The 13,723-nt window shown below is 46.3% G+C and overlaps 1 protein-coding gene across 2 annotated transcripts in view; it reads right to left on the reverse strand.

Annotated features, from left to right (window-relative positions):
* Nucleotides 1–13,723, reverse strand: part of SDHA (succinate dehydrogenase complex flavoprotein subunit A) — a 29,566-nt gene that overhangs the window by 10,632 nt on the left and 5,211 nt on the right. Inside the window, exons 2-10 of one of the 2 annotated variants that reach the window (XM_040630596.1) lie at nucleotides 11,984–12,070; nucleotides 10,837–10,998; nucleotides 8,748–8,891; nucleotides 8,303–8,467; nucleotides 7,269–7,417; nucleotides 6,454–6,578; nucleotides 3,981–4,149; nucleotides 3,024–3,219; nucleotides 2,090–2,261 (exon numbers count right to left, since the gene is read on the reverse strand). In XM_040630596.1, the coding sequence (XP_040486530.1) occupies nucleotides 2,090–2,261; nucleotides 3,024–3,219; nucleotides 3,981–4,149; nucleotides 6,454–6,578; nucleotides 7,269–7,417; nucleotides 8,303–8,467; nucleotides 8,748–8,891; nucleotides 10,837–10,998; nucleotides 11,984–12,070 (1,369 nt within the window). Of the gene's footprint in view, nucleotides 1–2,089; nucleotides 2,262–3,023; nucleotides 3,220–3,980; nucleotides 4,150–6,453; nucleotides 6,579–7,268; nucleotides 7,418–8,302; nucleotides 8,468–8,747; nucleotides 8,892–10,836; nucleotides 10,999–11,983; nucleotides 12,074–13,723 lie in introns of both variants that reach the window. The other variant, XM_040630595.1, reaches the window with a different exon arrangement.

A 13,723-nucleotide genomic window follows, 5' to 3' on the forward strand; every position in this document is an offset into this window, starting at 1 on the left:
CGGACCTATGCATCTGCTTACCTAAACTTCAAGATACGCTTTTTCTGACTTTCCTAAAAAGATAAATGTTTTGAAAAATTTTTAAGGTTTTTTTTTTTTTTTTTTAGATGACATGTTTTGAAATGTATTCTCTTCAATGGGTAATAATGGGCAGAGGGTATGGAATGAGGAAACAAAGGTTTGCCGGTAAAGTAGGGTTGCTCACAGCAGCTCTCTGCAAGGAGTGAGGGCACCGGTCTCTCATGTGACCCACCCCAGCTCTTCCAGGCCAGCTGCAGTTTCTTCTGCTTTTGTTTGTAATGTTTTTTAAAAAAGTGATCATTTGGGGCTCCTGGGTGGCTCAGTTGGTTAAGCACCTGACTCTTGGGTCTCAGCTCGGGTCTTGATCTCAGGGTTGTGAGCTCAAGCCCCGAGTTGGGCTCCATGTTGGGTGTGGAGTCTACTTAAAAATAAATTAATAAATTAAAATTTAGAGTTGATCATTTACCAAAATTATTTTTTTCAGGTGCACAGTTCTACAAATTTCAACGTATGTATGGGTTCCTGTAACCATCACAATTAAGGTACAGAATACAATACATAATTAGGGTACCGAAGGTTTAAAAATATTCATGTTTGGGAGGACGTAGCAATGCTTTTCCTTCCTTTTTTTTGTTTTTAAAAGTTAAAGTATAATTAGGTACAGTATCATTTTTGGTGTAGTTTTGTGCATTGCAAACAGAGTTGCATAAGGCCTACCATGATTAGAATGGCGAGCCATCTTATTCCCTAGCTTTGTCTCTTCCATTATGTTAAAGAAATAAAATCAGATGTATGTAACCTCTTGAGCCCGGATCATACAACCTAATACGTTTGAGATCCATTCGTGCTGTTGTATGTATGAGTGGTTTATTCCTTTTTTATCACTGACTTAAAAAAAAGTTTTTTTAAAGTGTGCATTGATCCTTCAGGTATAAAAGTACAACATAGTCTTTAAAAACTTCCCTTTTTCTCATTTTCAAAGAAAAGGAACCTTGAATTTCCTGCTTTGCTCTGAGATTTGATTTCAGGCTTCACCACTACAGTGGAATGAGCACTCGATCTGGCGTCAGACTAGGGGTTTAGACGCCTGTATTTGCAGCAAAGACGGGGACAGGGCCCCACCTCTGCCTCTCAGCCTGGACTTATAGTGAGAGCAAGGGAAAAGGTGTCTGAAAACGTAACTGTCCTTTTCATTACACGTATCTGCTAACTGCAGATGCAAAGGGGAGTGTGGCCTGTTATACCAAGGGCTGTGTTTAACTAGAAGGACAGACTTCCACCACACAAAAAGCTTTTGTTCAATAAAAATAGCAGAACTGAGACTAAACAGTTACCACTAATGAAGCACAATGGGAAGAGTTGGAGCCCAGGGATCCTCCCCTCGGGAACAGTCTTTATCTCATGTGCTATTCTGAGCAAATGGGTCACGGTAACCTACGTGGAGACCCTGTGGGAGCTCAGAGCAACAGTAGGTGTCCTGTTCACAGTGGGACTCACGTCTCCAGCACGTAGTGTTTCTTCCTCAGCAGATTATTTTAAGTTACCAGAAGAACACAATCACTGACCGAAAAGCACTGCATCACTGCAGGGACAGCTGTGACCCAGGCCCTTGCTCTATGTGCATTACGTTCTGCTCTAACAGATCATTTACAGTTTTTTTTAGAACAACCTAAATTACTTTTCCATAAGTACTAAGAACTTACATATATTCATACCTGTTTAAAATACTTCATTACAAGTAAGTAATTTATAACGAGCAAGCACTATGTGATAAACTTCTTCTCAAAACAAGTCCCTCATAGTGACTTTCCTAAGGAGAATATAATGACTGCAAAACAAAATCTGACCAAAACCAGGATATCCTCTAAACTATTAAGACCCTCACCCAGCCTGTGTCTAGTCTCAAGTCTGTCACCATATAAATCTCTGAATCACTCTGTTTCCTCACTTTTAGGGGGAAAAAACAGACTACCCCTCCATGATCACTAAGCAAATTTCCAATTACAAATCAAGACATGGTAGCCTCTCACCTCCCGAAACAGACTGGCTACTTGAAGAAAACACATACCGGGTCTGCAGGACTCTGCAATACTCAGGGCACACGCCCGGCCGAAGACGACCAGGTCCAAGAGCGAGTTTGCCCCGAGACGGTTGGCACCGTGCACTGAGGCACAGGCGGCCTCCCCACAGGCATACAGGCCGGGCACGATCTGATCCTGGCCATTCACATGCCTCAGAACCTGTGGAAGGAAGAAGACTTCAGGAGCACCGTGTGCACCGCCCTGCTTCCAGTAAGGGGGCATCTGCAGGCAGGTTCAGAGGAAGGAGGGCAGCTAAGGACTGGATCTGCTCTCGTCTACAGGGAAGCCTCTGACTGAATCTGTGCCCGGATACTCGGCCACCCCAGGCAGAGACAGGCCAACAGACCCCACATGGCAGCATGTGTGATTTCAATCCCACATCTACTGCTCATGAGAAACCTCGCTCACCACCTCTGACTGACCCCCTCACTTCCACACTCTGACTCTGGATTCAGATGAAGGGAAGGGAGTATGGCATATTATTGTCTATAAAGTGAGAAGGAGCTCCCCAGCCACCTCGCCTGAGGAGAGGCCAAAAAAAATCATGAACCGAAAAGCTCTGGGTGGACTGCAAACCACTCGAAAGTATGTGAAGCAAAGAGAAGATGATTTACAAGGTCACAGGAAAAGTAACGAACTATCATATAGAAAAATAAATTATAAACTGGGAAAAGCTGCAAATGATGTTGCATCTGTGACTGCATACTACGGAGGGATCAGTAAGTTACCAGTGACCGCTTGTGACTACGGAATGGATGAAAACACTGGAATGTGCCCGAGCCCTGCTCTGCCCTTCAGCAGCAACTCGGTGCTTTCTGAGGAAAACATCTGTCTTCTCCTCTGAGTTTGCAAGGGACAACCGTGAGGGGGCCCATCGTTCCTGCTGTCTTCCACAACGCAGAAGGGTCTGGGCGTGGTCACCTGCCCCTTGTAGTTGGTGGGAATACCGCCCATGTTATAGTGCACAGTGGGAAGGACAGGGATCGGCTCCTTGGTGACATCCACGCCTGCGAAGATCATGGCCGTCTCTGAAATGCCAGGCAGGCGTATGGCCAGCTGCTCGGGGGGTAGGTGGTGCAACTGCAGGTAGACGTGATCTTTCTCAGGGCCACAGCCTCTGGTGGAAAAGGACATCATGATGTGAGGCAAAGAACGATAATTACAGAAAACGTGAGACTACAGTCACTGAAGCTTATCAAGTTCCACTTTTCTTATGCTGTAAAAATTTCCCCTCACTTGTGGTCATCCATTCTTCACGTCTTTTCTGAGTACCTACTATGTGCCAGGGTGGATTCCACATGCTGGGACACAGCCAGAACATGGAGAGACATCCTGCCCTCCCTGAGCTCACACTCCAGTCTTGGGAAGTCACAATGTGTTTTCCTTGATAAATGCATAAGGAAGTCCTTTTAATACAAATACTGCAAATATAAAGTGTTTACAGACCATAACACCAAAAATTTGGATCACTGAAGAGCCAACACTGCTTCAGTGAACAAGAGCCCGCACACTGAAGGTCCCAAAACAGCATCGAAGGCCCACATGCTAACTTCAGGCTGCGGGCATGTATGTCTCTATCACAACACTCATACGCACACAAAATCATGTTCCACAGATTTGAGGTTTTTGTCAAACCGGCCAAACTCCCCAAAATGCTGGTCTTTAGAGTGATATCATAAACTGACAGTCAGAGGACAGCAGGTACTGCACGCAGCCTACAGAGCTGGGTGGGGTGGAGTGGGATGGGGTGCTGAAACTCACACAGAAGTCACACCAGCCCATGTTAAAATGTAGACACGAACAGCAGCCACCAAAAGAGAAAGGAGGGGTGCGTGTGTGCACGTGCACTCAGACACCTTTCAAGATAATCACACAGACCTTCCTTCACGGATTTCCAGAGTCATGGACCGAGACACAACGTCTCTGGACGCCAGGTCCTTTGCGACTGGGGCATATCGCTCCATGAACCTTTCACCTTGGCTGTTAATGAGAATGCCTCCCTCTCCACGGCATCCTTCCGTAATGAGACAACCAGCACCATATATACCTGCAGAGAACGCAAGTAATTAGATGTTTATAACCTAACAATTGCTACGTATTTCAAATGTAAATTTTTTCAAGACATCTTTAGGGAAAGGAAAAGGATGTGCAAAGGGCACTGTGCTCACGAGAGAGTAAGAAAAGGAAAGACTAAGGAAGAGTAGGAAGTTCTGGTAACAAAGAGCACTGACAAAGCGATAGCAAGGGGAAGCTCAGCTGCTGCGGCAATGATGTAACCCAGCTGCGTATTCCAATGACAACCATGTTTAAACTTCCAACACAACCGAGTACACGTTAAGTAGCTCAGGTTTTGTTTTCATTTTAGAGCATCGTTTTGTGCCATGAGTTGGGACGAGGTAGGAAAAACTAGCTTGGAAAGTTCATATCTGAAGTCACTGGTAACGGGGCGCTTGGATGGCTCAGTCGGTGAAGCGTCTGCCTTCGGCTCGGGTTATGATCTCAGGGTCCTGGGACTGAGCTCTGTGTTGGGCTCCCTGCTCAGCGGGGAGTCTGCTTCTCCCTCTCCCTCTGCCCCTCCCCCTGCTTGTGTGCATACGCTCTAATAAATAAAATCTCAAAAAAAAAAAAAAAAAAAGTCACTAGTAACAACCCCAGTACCAATTATCACGGTTCACAGCTACACTGTACTTGCTGTGTACAATTCTAAGTTTCCTAACGACCCCAGGAAATATCCCCATTTTCAGAGACGAGCAACGACAGCTGAGGAACATGTCAATGCTGTGCAGCTGAGAAGGCAGAACCAAATGCACACCAGACGACAAGGCAGGTCTGCGCCCTTCACTTCACCGTCCCTCACCATAATGAAAACAAGGAACGCCAAGCACCTGAACTGTAACAGGGAGACAGACACATCTGTCACTGTCATCTGAAAGCTAACACTCCCATTAGCACGCCAGAGGGGTTACACTCCTGCTCTTCATCTGCCTCCAGCTTCCTGGTTTCAGGGGTTCCTTCTAGCGCCCTATTTCCCGTACACTGAAAAAGAAATTGAGCTCTCAAGTTTCAGGGGGAATTCAGAAGCCTCAGACATTTTATTAGTTAAAAACAGTAATTAGGGGCCCCTGGGTGGCTCAGGGTGTGATCCTGGCGTTCTAGGATCGAGCCCCACGTCAGGCTCTTCCACTGGGAGCCTGCTTCTTCCTCTCCCACTCCCTCTGTTTGTGTTCCCTCTCTCGCTGGCTGTCTCTCTCTCTGTCGAATGAATAAATACAATCTTAAAAAAAAAAAAAAAGTAATTAAAAAACTACCTAAGGGGCGCCTGGGTGGCTCAGTTGGTTGAGCGTCTGACTCTTGGTTTTGGCTCAGGTCACGGTGTCACGGTCTCAGGGTCGTGGGATCAAGCCCCGTGTCACTCTCTGTGTGCACTCAGCAGGGAGCCGGCTTGAGATTTTCCCTCTTCCTCTGCCCCACCCCCACTTGTGCTCTCTGTCACTCTCTCAGATAAATAAATCTCAAAAAAAAAAAAACCCAAAATAAAACAAAACTACCTAAAACATTTCTTTTCATCCCTGCCAGGGAGCAGAAAAAACAGACTGACAGAGCAAAGAGAAAAACAGGTCAGGTTCTTCAGCAAGGTGGGTGGCTACTGCCACCAAGTGTGGTATCCCTTCAGTTGAAAAGTCAGAAAAACGAGTCCAGAATGAGACTCATTTCTCCCAAGAAGCAGATCTCCCTCTCTCTGATTCATTTCTGGATAACAAACTCTCTCAAACCAGCACCCCCAGAGTAGACCTCCCTCCTGAACCCCATATTTGCCCACTCAACTGCCTGAGGACCCACGACGAGCTCAATCTGCCCATGACTGGGCAGTCCTCAACACCTCAGGGGGTCCTGTCTGCCACAGCCCCTCCCGACTTCATACTCTCCTACTGTGACAGCCTGGTGTTCTCCTTACAACACTGAAATCTGCCCATGCCACAACTCTGGTCAGCAGCAGCCCATCCAGCTGTGAGGACATTCACTCAGTAAATACCGACAAGGTCCTACTGTGTGCCAGGCACTGTGAACACAGCCACACTTGCCCCTGCCGCTAGGAGCTGACAACCAAGTCAGGGAGAGGGACGTTGAACAGTCGTGGCTTTACGACTGAAGCAGGTACCTCCAAGGCAAGAGGTAGAGTGAAGCTGGTGCCCTGAACTGCCTTGCGGGAAGCAGGGAAAAATCTCCTGAGCAAATGACAAGCTGGGCTCTGAGGACAAGTCAGCGCATGGAAGTGCAGAGCAGTAGCAGGAGGTATGGAGGGCTTAGAAGACACGAAGAGCCCGGACCCCGTGACGCGGTCCCGTCCTACCTGTGGGGTGGAACTGAACAAACTCCAAGTCCTGGCAGGGAAGGCCTGCCCTGGTGACCATGGCGGTGCCATCACCGGTGCTGGTGTGGGCGGATGTGCAGCTGAAGTAGGTACGCCCGTAGCCTCTGGAAAACACAGGGGCCAGCACAGAGAACGGTGACACACGGGGAACCCTCGGGTCCGCCTTTCTAATGGCACCGGAGTGGACAGAGCAGCCCAGCAGCACCGTTACAGGTGCTGTCTGTGCCACCCTGGGCCACTGGGGTGGGGGCCTGAGGGACAGAGAAGGGACTCACATTTGTACTTTAGTGTACTTTTGTGCTGAGTGAGTTCCCTGATAAGCACATGCTACGTTAATACTAAAATTTTTAATGTCTATGGATTCATGCTCGTAAAGGCTTAAAATAACAGACTGACAGTATATGAAATGGAATTTACTTATTTTCATCATGTGACCAAACTACCCCAGAAAATCAGTATAAACATAGTACCCACTAAAGCAAAAGAGAGATTAGTCCAGAAAATGTCATGTGACTCTCCAGACCTCTGTTTCTGCAAGGGTCCTCCCGGGTGCAAACTGAGGACACCCATATGAGTGGTCCTGTCCTCAGTGCTATCTGTCCTCACCCACCTGAGGCAGCTGCTGTGACTGTCCCCTTCAAAGACACAGAACTGAGGCCGGCAAAGCTTATTATGCTGCTGGGTTAGGTCACTGCCTTGACTAAACCACCATTCCATAGTGCCTCCATTTTTATTGGAAAAAACGGAGACCCAACTTTCCTACCGAGAAGTTAAATTACAAATTAGACTCCTACCCGGTAGCTACAACAGTGTTCTTGGCTCTTATGCGATGGATGGACCCATCCTCTATGCATAGTGCAATAACACCACGACACTCCCCATTTTCCATCAGGAGATCCAAGGCAAAATACTCTACAAAATAGCTGGTATCATATCGCAGAGACTAAAAAACATGAAAGAAAAACAGGAATCCCACAGTTTCAATTGCATTTATGGTGTTACACTGACATTTCAGTAATACTGCTCATGCGAACAGGTTAAAGGCCCTGATCTGGTGTGTTAACAAATGGACAGTGTAAACCCTAGGCGTATACCAGGTTGCAAAGGGAGTCACAGAGTTCAGCTCACATCAACAATACAAAAGGTAGCCTGCTCTTAGCTGTATGATCAGAACGTAAGGACACACATGTCACGCATACCAAAGAAGACAATGTAGCTTACAGTGCAAGTAACAGACCCCCAAGAAACTGTCAGCTCCCCCATGTGACACACAATTCCACAGGATGGGCAGACCCTGTCACACATCTGTCAATGCACCCAGCCAGAGAAGCCACTGGTGTCCTGACATTTGTAAATCAGGACTTTGTCCCCATCTGAAAGCAAGAGCTAAGGAAACCGATTATTCTGAATCAGTATTATTCAGAATATTGATTTTTGGCTATGCCTAAGTAGGCCCTGCTTATCCAGTAACTACTGTCCCCCGAATCATAGTCAAGTTTGAACAGTTAAGTATTAACACAAATCAGTCAGTTCAGGAACTCAGAGGTGCCGAGTCATAAAGTAGTTAATCTCTTCTCACACTTGCAGTGTGGCAGATCGCAGAGCGCAAGTTCAAACACAGTATGTAATGATTATCAATTTAACTTTCTAAAATAGACACTTCCTAATTAATCATTACTATACACATCCTATCAAGTTACTCTGCTATTAAGTGACCCTGGGGCTGACATGCTGACTCTCCCCAGGGTGGCCTGTTTCCAGCTCATCACCACATGCCTGGCCTAACCAGACCATGTCCTGTCACCCCGTGCGCCCAGGGCGGCCTCACCCTTCCATACAACGTGTGCAGCAGTGAGTGGCCGGTGCGGTCAGCCACACAGCAGCACCGGTGGGCCTGCCCGCCTTTCCCAAACTTGAGGCTCTGTCCGCCAAAAGCACGCTGGTAAATCCTCCCATCTTCAGTTCTGCTAAATGGCATGCCATAATTCTCCAGCTGTGAAATATAAAAACAAACACATAGTACCTTGAAGGAATCAAGACATTCATGGCTACTTTACACTAAACAATTCCAACATAAACCTGCAAACCCAAACCAATACATTCTATGACAATTTCAACACTTTGGAAAAGAGAAAAACTTCGTTATTAAATGAACTGAATGGTTAATGATAGAAAAGATTTCCCTCGTTTCATCCACTCGTTGTCCTTCTTTGGGCTGACCCCGTCTGCCTCAACCTCTTCTGCATTAGAAACAAACCACGTGAGGACACTACCTCTACCACGGAAGCAGGTGCCTGCTCTGTCATGTAGTGGATGGCGTCCTGGTCCCCCAGCCAGTCGGAGCCCTTCACGGTGTCGTAGAAGTGCCATCTCCAGTTGTCTTCCTCCATGTTCCCCAGAGCAGCATTGATTCCTCCCTGCAAACACAGAGCAACCTTACAAGCTACCAGGAGGGTCTTCCATTCCAGGCTTGATTCTTCGCCTCCTGCCCCAGAACTGGGTTCAGAGAAAGCCAACTGCTTTGACACGACTGTCCGTAAGGGACCTGACTACGGCCCGGTTACAGGACCTCCCTCAGCCTCAGTCCCCTTACCGAGAAGTTGTCTGGAAAGTTAAGTGAGGTTATATGTGCAACACTCATCACTTCCCAACCTGACACATACAGGGTACTCAACAAATCTGGGGTAATTTCATGACAGGATGTTCCATTGGTATTTACTGGCACGTGTTAAAGGCAAGAAGTGCTCACTGCCAAGGAATGAACTCTGGACTCAGGGTCAAGAAAACGGCAGTACAGGGACAAACGTAATGCTCGCACTTTTCCTCTTCAACATAAAGCTAGAGTACTCCTATTTTCTTCACAAGGAAAGGCACAGAGAACTTTCCCCTCTGTCTTCCCACTGTTCCTCAGTCACAGCTTTTGAGTCAAGCAACCCATGCTGGAACTCTTTTCCCACCTGGTGCTATTGGGGCTCAATTTCCCATTATGTTTAGTTCCCAGGAAAAGAGTCACTAGCACAGAGCCAGGAATCCTGTAATAGGCAGCAAAAGTTACCAAATTACTTCCTCCTCCTCCTCCAACCCCTTCCATTGTAAACCCAAACACAATCCTGATTAAAAATGTGAAGTACCAGAGTAGTAGCGGAATAGAGAAAACCCAGCTCAAAATAACACAAAAATACTTGGCCTGGTGCATGCTCAGATGCTATTATTTAACTGCTACTATTAGTAAAAATCAGGGCCACAGACAGCTAGTCTTCCCGGAATCCCTAGAAGCACGGTTTTGTTTTTTTAAAGTAATCTCTACGTCCAACGTGGGGCTCAAACACTCGACTCCGAGATCAAGAGCTGCAGGCTCTACCCACGAAGCCAGCCAGGTGCCCCTGCAGAAGGACACCTGGACACTCCAGGTCCCACCTGCCTTATCCTTCCCCCAAGTAAACCTATTTTCTCCAGAACCAGCATTCAAGTTAAGCTACCCATATCTTATTCTTTTTATTGTATTAATATTGCATTACCTGAACACCCTATTATTTTGCATTATTTATAATTATGTTTACATCCACTTTTCCTTTTAGACAATATATTCTCCAAAGGTATGTATTATTTATTTTTCAGTTTACAAAACATCATTTCAGGACAAAGTTATCTGGCATCAATTACGTGCCTGAAGAACGTCGCTGGACACTGAATACAGGCTATAGCAGTAATTAGGGTGGCTTTCATTGGTTCCTGGAAAGTCGCCACATACTCTGCTATCTCTATAAGGAAATGTGTTCCAAATACTGGAAAAAACAGTCCAGTAAGATTCTGGAATACTCAACCGGGGTACTACCTCAAGTACGTCAAGCAAGCAAAATTATAAAATCACGGAGTAATATTTCACCTTACTTTCATCCTCTTCCCTAAACTCTGAGCATTTCAAGGCCAACGTTCTTCTGTCTGACACATCTGTGCCGTCACCAGAGCTCATCACCATCATAGTTAACAAGGCCTGCACCAAGGCTGCAGCAGGACACATGAGATTCGGGGCCAATGGCAGCAAGTCCAGAGACGAGCGCGTTTCAGATTGGAAGAGTACGGTGAAGACAAACCATGATGTGGCCAGGGGGTCTACGTGGGTGCTCAGAGAAGCCCTGAGTGTGACTAGAGCAGAAAAGAGTGATTAGAGGCCCCAGAAGCAGCTCTGGCAGTGGGGTGGAGGCAGTGTGGACACAGACCCCCAAGGTGAGTGAGCCAAATGGGTGCAAGGAGCAGAAAGAGACAAATGTGGCTGGAGTGTGGTGGGAAGGAGGACTGTGGCAGGAGACTGTGCACTGCTGTGCAGATGCCAAAACCACTAAGCGAGCCCCCTTCTCTTACCTGGGCTGCAACGGTGTGTGATCTGGTAGGAAAGAGCTTTGTGACACAGGCCGTGTTAAACCCAGCCTCGGAAAGGCCAAACGCAGCTCGCAGGCCTGCCCCTCCAGCACCTACCACCACCGCATCAAACTCATGGTCCACTACTGGGTACTGCGTAGAAATCTGGAAAGGAACAATTCACCTGTCAACCAGGGACGGTGGGTACAGTGCCAAGGGCTCAGGGAAAACAGAAGGAGCAACAAAAGAGCAGCTGCAACGAGGAGGGGCGTCCACCCTGTGGGCCCCACACGGTGTGTGGTGGGGAGCGGACAGGGCCAACACAGAGAGTTGCCGAACGGAGAGCACTCATCCCAGCACCTAGGAAACCCGCTATGAGGTGAAATGCTAAAGAGGTACAGCCTCAAAGCAAGGAACTGTAGAAGCAAAGAAAAGCAACAACACAAATCAAAGAATTAGCCCTAAATATGGCTTTTCTACTCAATTAGCTTCTTTATCTTTGTCTGTAGCGACATATACGTATGTGCGCTTACGCGAATCTAAGGTCATAATGCAGTAGAGATTGCGATTCTCCGCCTGCGACCAGCAAGTTTCTGACAATGTCAATACGGTGTCTCATTTAGGTGAGCACATCTCCGGTCCGTCTGGGCAACCACGTCAGCACCGGGAGTGGAACCCGGTTTCAGGACCATGCTTGTGTCTGACTGAGAAGATGCCAACTAGCATTCGGTAACTGCTGTGAGCTTATGAGAAAGAGACCTGTCAACAAATTCTGTCTTCGGCACAGAAGAGAACGGGACCGGTAAACACAAAGAGCCTACACACGAGTGGCTCCATGGTCCTATGCCATTCGTCACAGTAAATAATGTTCATCTGTTATTTTTATTTTATTACTTTGCTGCTGTGACTTAAATTTTACTCTGGTTTATACATATCCATGAACCACAAGCAAAGTGTTGATGACTGTGCTTATATTTGTACCACAATTAAGTGCTATACACTAAAAATAATTTGAGCACCACTGGAATGAGAATTTTTTTCCTTTAAACAGGAACTGTGTATTATTCCAATATCCTGAAAACTGGTATAGATCATTACTCCTCTAAACCAAGGATGTCATTTATAAGGGAACAAAAATTTGTGAACTTACTGAATTGGAAACTTTCGCAGAAGACCTCTTATTCCCATCAACAGTGAAGTGAAAACCGCAGGTGCCCGTCTGCCTTGTCGTTGGCCACTGCTGAGACACAGATGGAGAGCACTAAGTGTCTTAAAGGAACAAGGACTAGCCATCAAAATTTCCCCTTAAGGGGCGCCTGGGTGGCTCAGTTGGTTAAGGTACTGCCTTCAGCTCAGGTCATCCTGGAGTCCCAGGATGGAGTCCCGCATCGGGCTCCCTGCTTGGCAGGGAGTCTGCTTCTCCCTCTGACCCTCCCCCCTCTAGTGCTTGCTCTCTTTCTCTCAAATAAATAAATAAAATATTTTTTAAAAAATTTCCCCTTAAGTCATTAACCTTTTTAAGTACTCAAGTGTTCCCCCTTCACCTAGACAGCTCAGCTGGGGTCCTCTACTTGACCCTGAAGGGTAAGGAAGGGCTAAGAACCCAGAGCAGGCCGAAGTGGCAAAGACCTGCCACTTCAGGAAAAGCCCTTCTAAATGAAACCTGTTTCCAAACAGGACACTCACAGACTCAGAGATGAAAAGGTACAACTCCACATTAATTTCTTAACTAGGGTTCTTCGTGGAGAATGGGAAAGACATCAATTTTTGTGAAAGTGGTAGTATGCAAACAATGAAGCACTTTTACTGGACCCATCATAACCCTCTTCACTCTAGAGGACCACGTATCTGCAAGGCTGTGTGGTTCATTGGAAAAGGCACTGGATGGTGTGTCGGGAGATCCATTTTCTAGAAGAGGCTCTACCGCTTGTTGGGACACCTAGGCACCAGTGAGATCAGCCCTTCACTGTTAAGGTGAGGGCCCCAGGCCCAGACATGCTCACAGTTTTGCTTCCCCACACTCCACATCTGTGCTGGGCTCGAGGCACAAGCTGTCTCATCTGTACTACTCCACGGTGCTGTTCCCTCTGTCTGGAAATGCCTTTCCCTGGCTAACCTCTACAACCCTCCAAGTTTTGGCTTAAATGTTCTACTCTATAAGGACTCAAGAAAACTGGTATTAATGAAAGCACGGCCCAGCACGAGGCCACATTCTTCATAAGTGAACCAATTTATGTCTTGGTCTTTCCATTCTACTGACTGGTTTTTAGAGGACTACTGATAAAATGAAGTTTTAGCAATCTCATAAACAACAGTTTTAGGAATTAAGTACATTGAACAATGACAAAAGGGGACATGAGAGATGTCTTCAAGTATTCTGCAATTTGGAAGAGATGTTATTTATTCTGTGGGGTAAATAAAAAGAATTATTCCATAGGACAAACAAGTGGGGAATACAGGAAGGAGAATATGGCAAAATACAAAGTGAACTCTGAGCAGTTTTGAACTGAAGGACTCCATTCTAAGATTAAGGGACTCAGGCCAAGGCTAGAGGGCTTGGCCACTTGCAAACCACAGGTGGCTCCAACATCTAGGCTTCCTCGAGCTCTGAGACAAAATGATGGAGGTCACAAATAGTTGACTTATGCTAACAGCTCCAATTACAAAGAAGTCTGTTGGATTTCTAAGTAGATCTGAACTGATAAAAGCAATATTCTTAAATTCTCCAATTTCAACTTTAAATATATTTTGACATAAGCCAATTCTTTTCTTTCAGAAAATGAACTAAAGAACTAAAAAGAACAAATATTCTTGTTTTAGTATAATTTTAAAATTGGTAAAATCACATCTTAAAGGACTAAGTCAAAGAATCTTAATACAAATGTTCCTG

The sequence above is a fragment of the Ursus maritimus genome, unplaced genomic scaffold, assembly GCF_017311325.1.
Source record: "Ursus maritimus isolate PB19 unplaced genomic scaffold, ASM1731132v1 scaffold_15, whole genome shotgun sequence".
Lineage (NCBI taxonomy): Eukaryota > Metazoa > Chordata > Mammalia > Carnivora > Ursidae > Ursus > Ursus maritimus.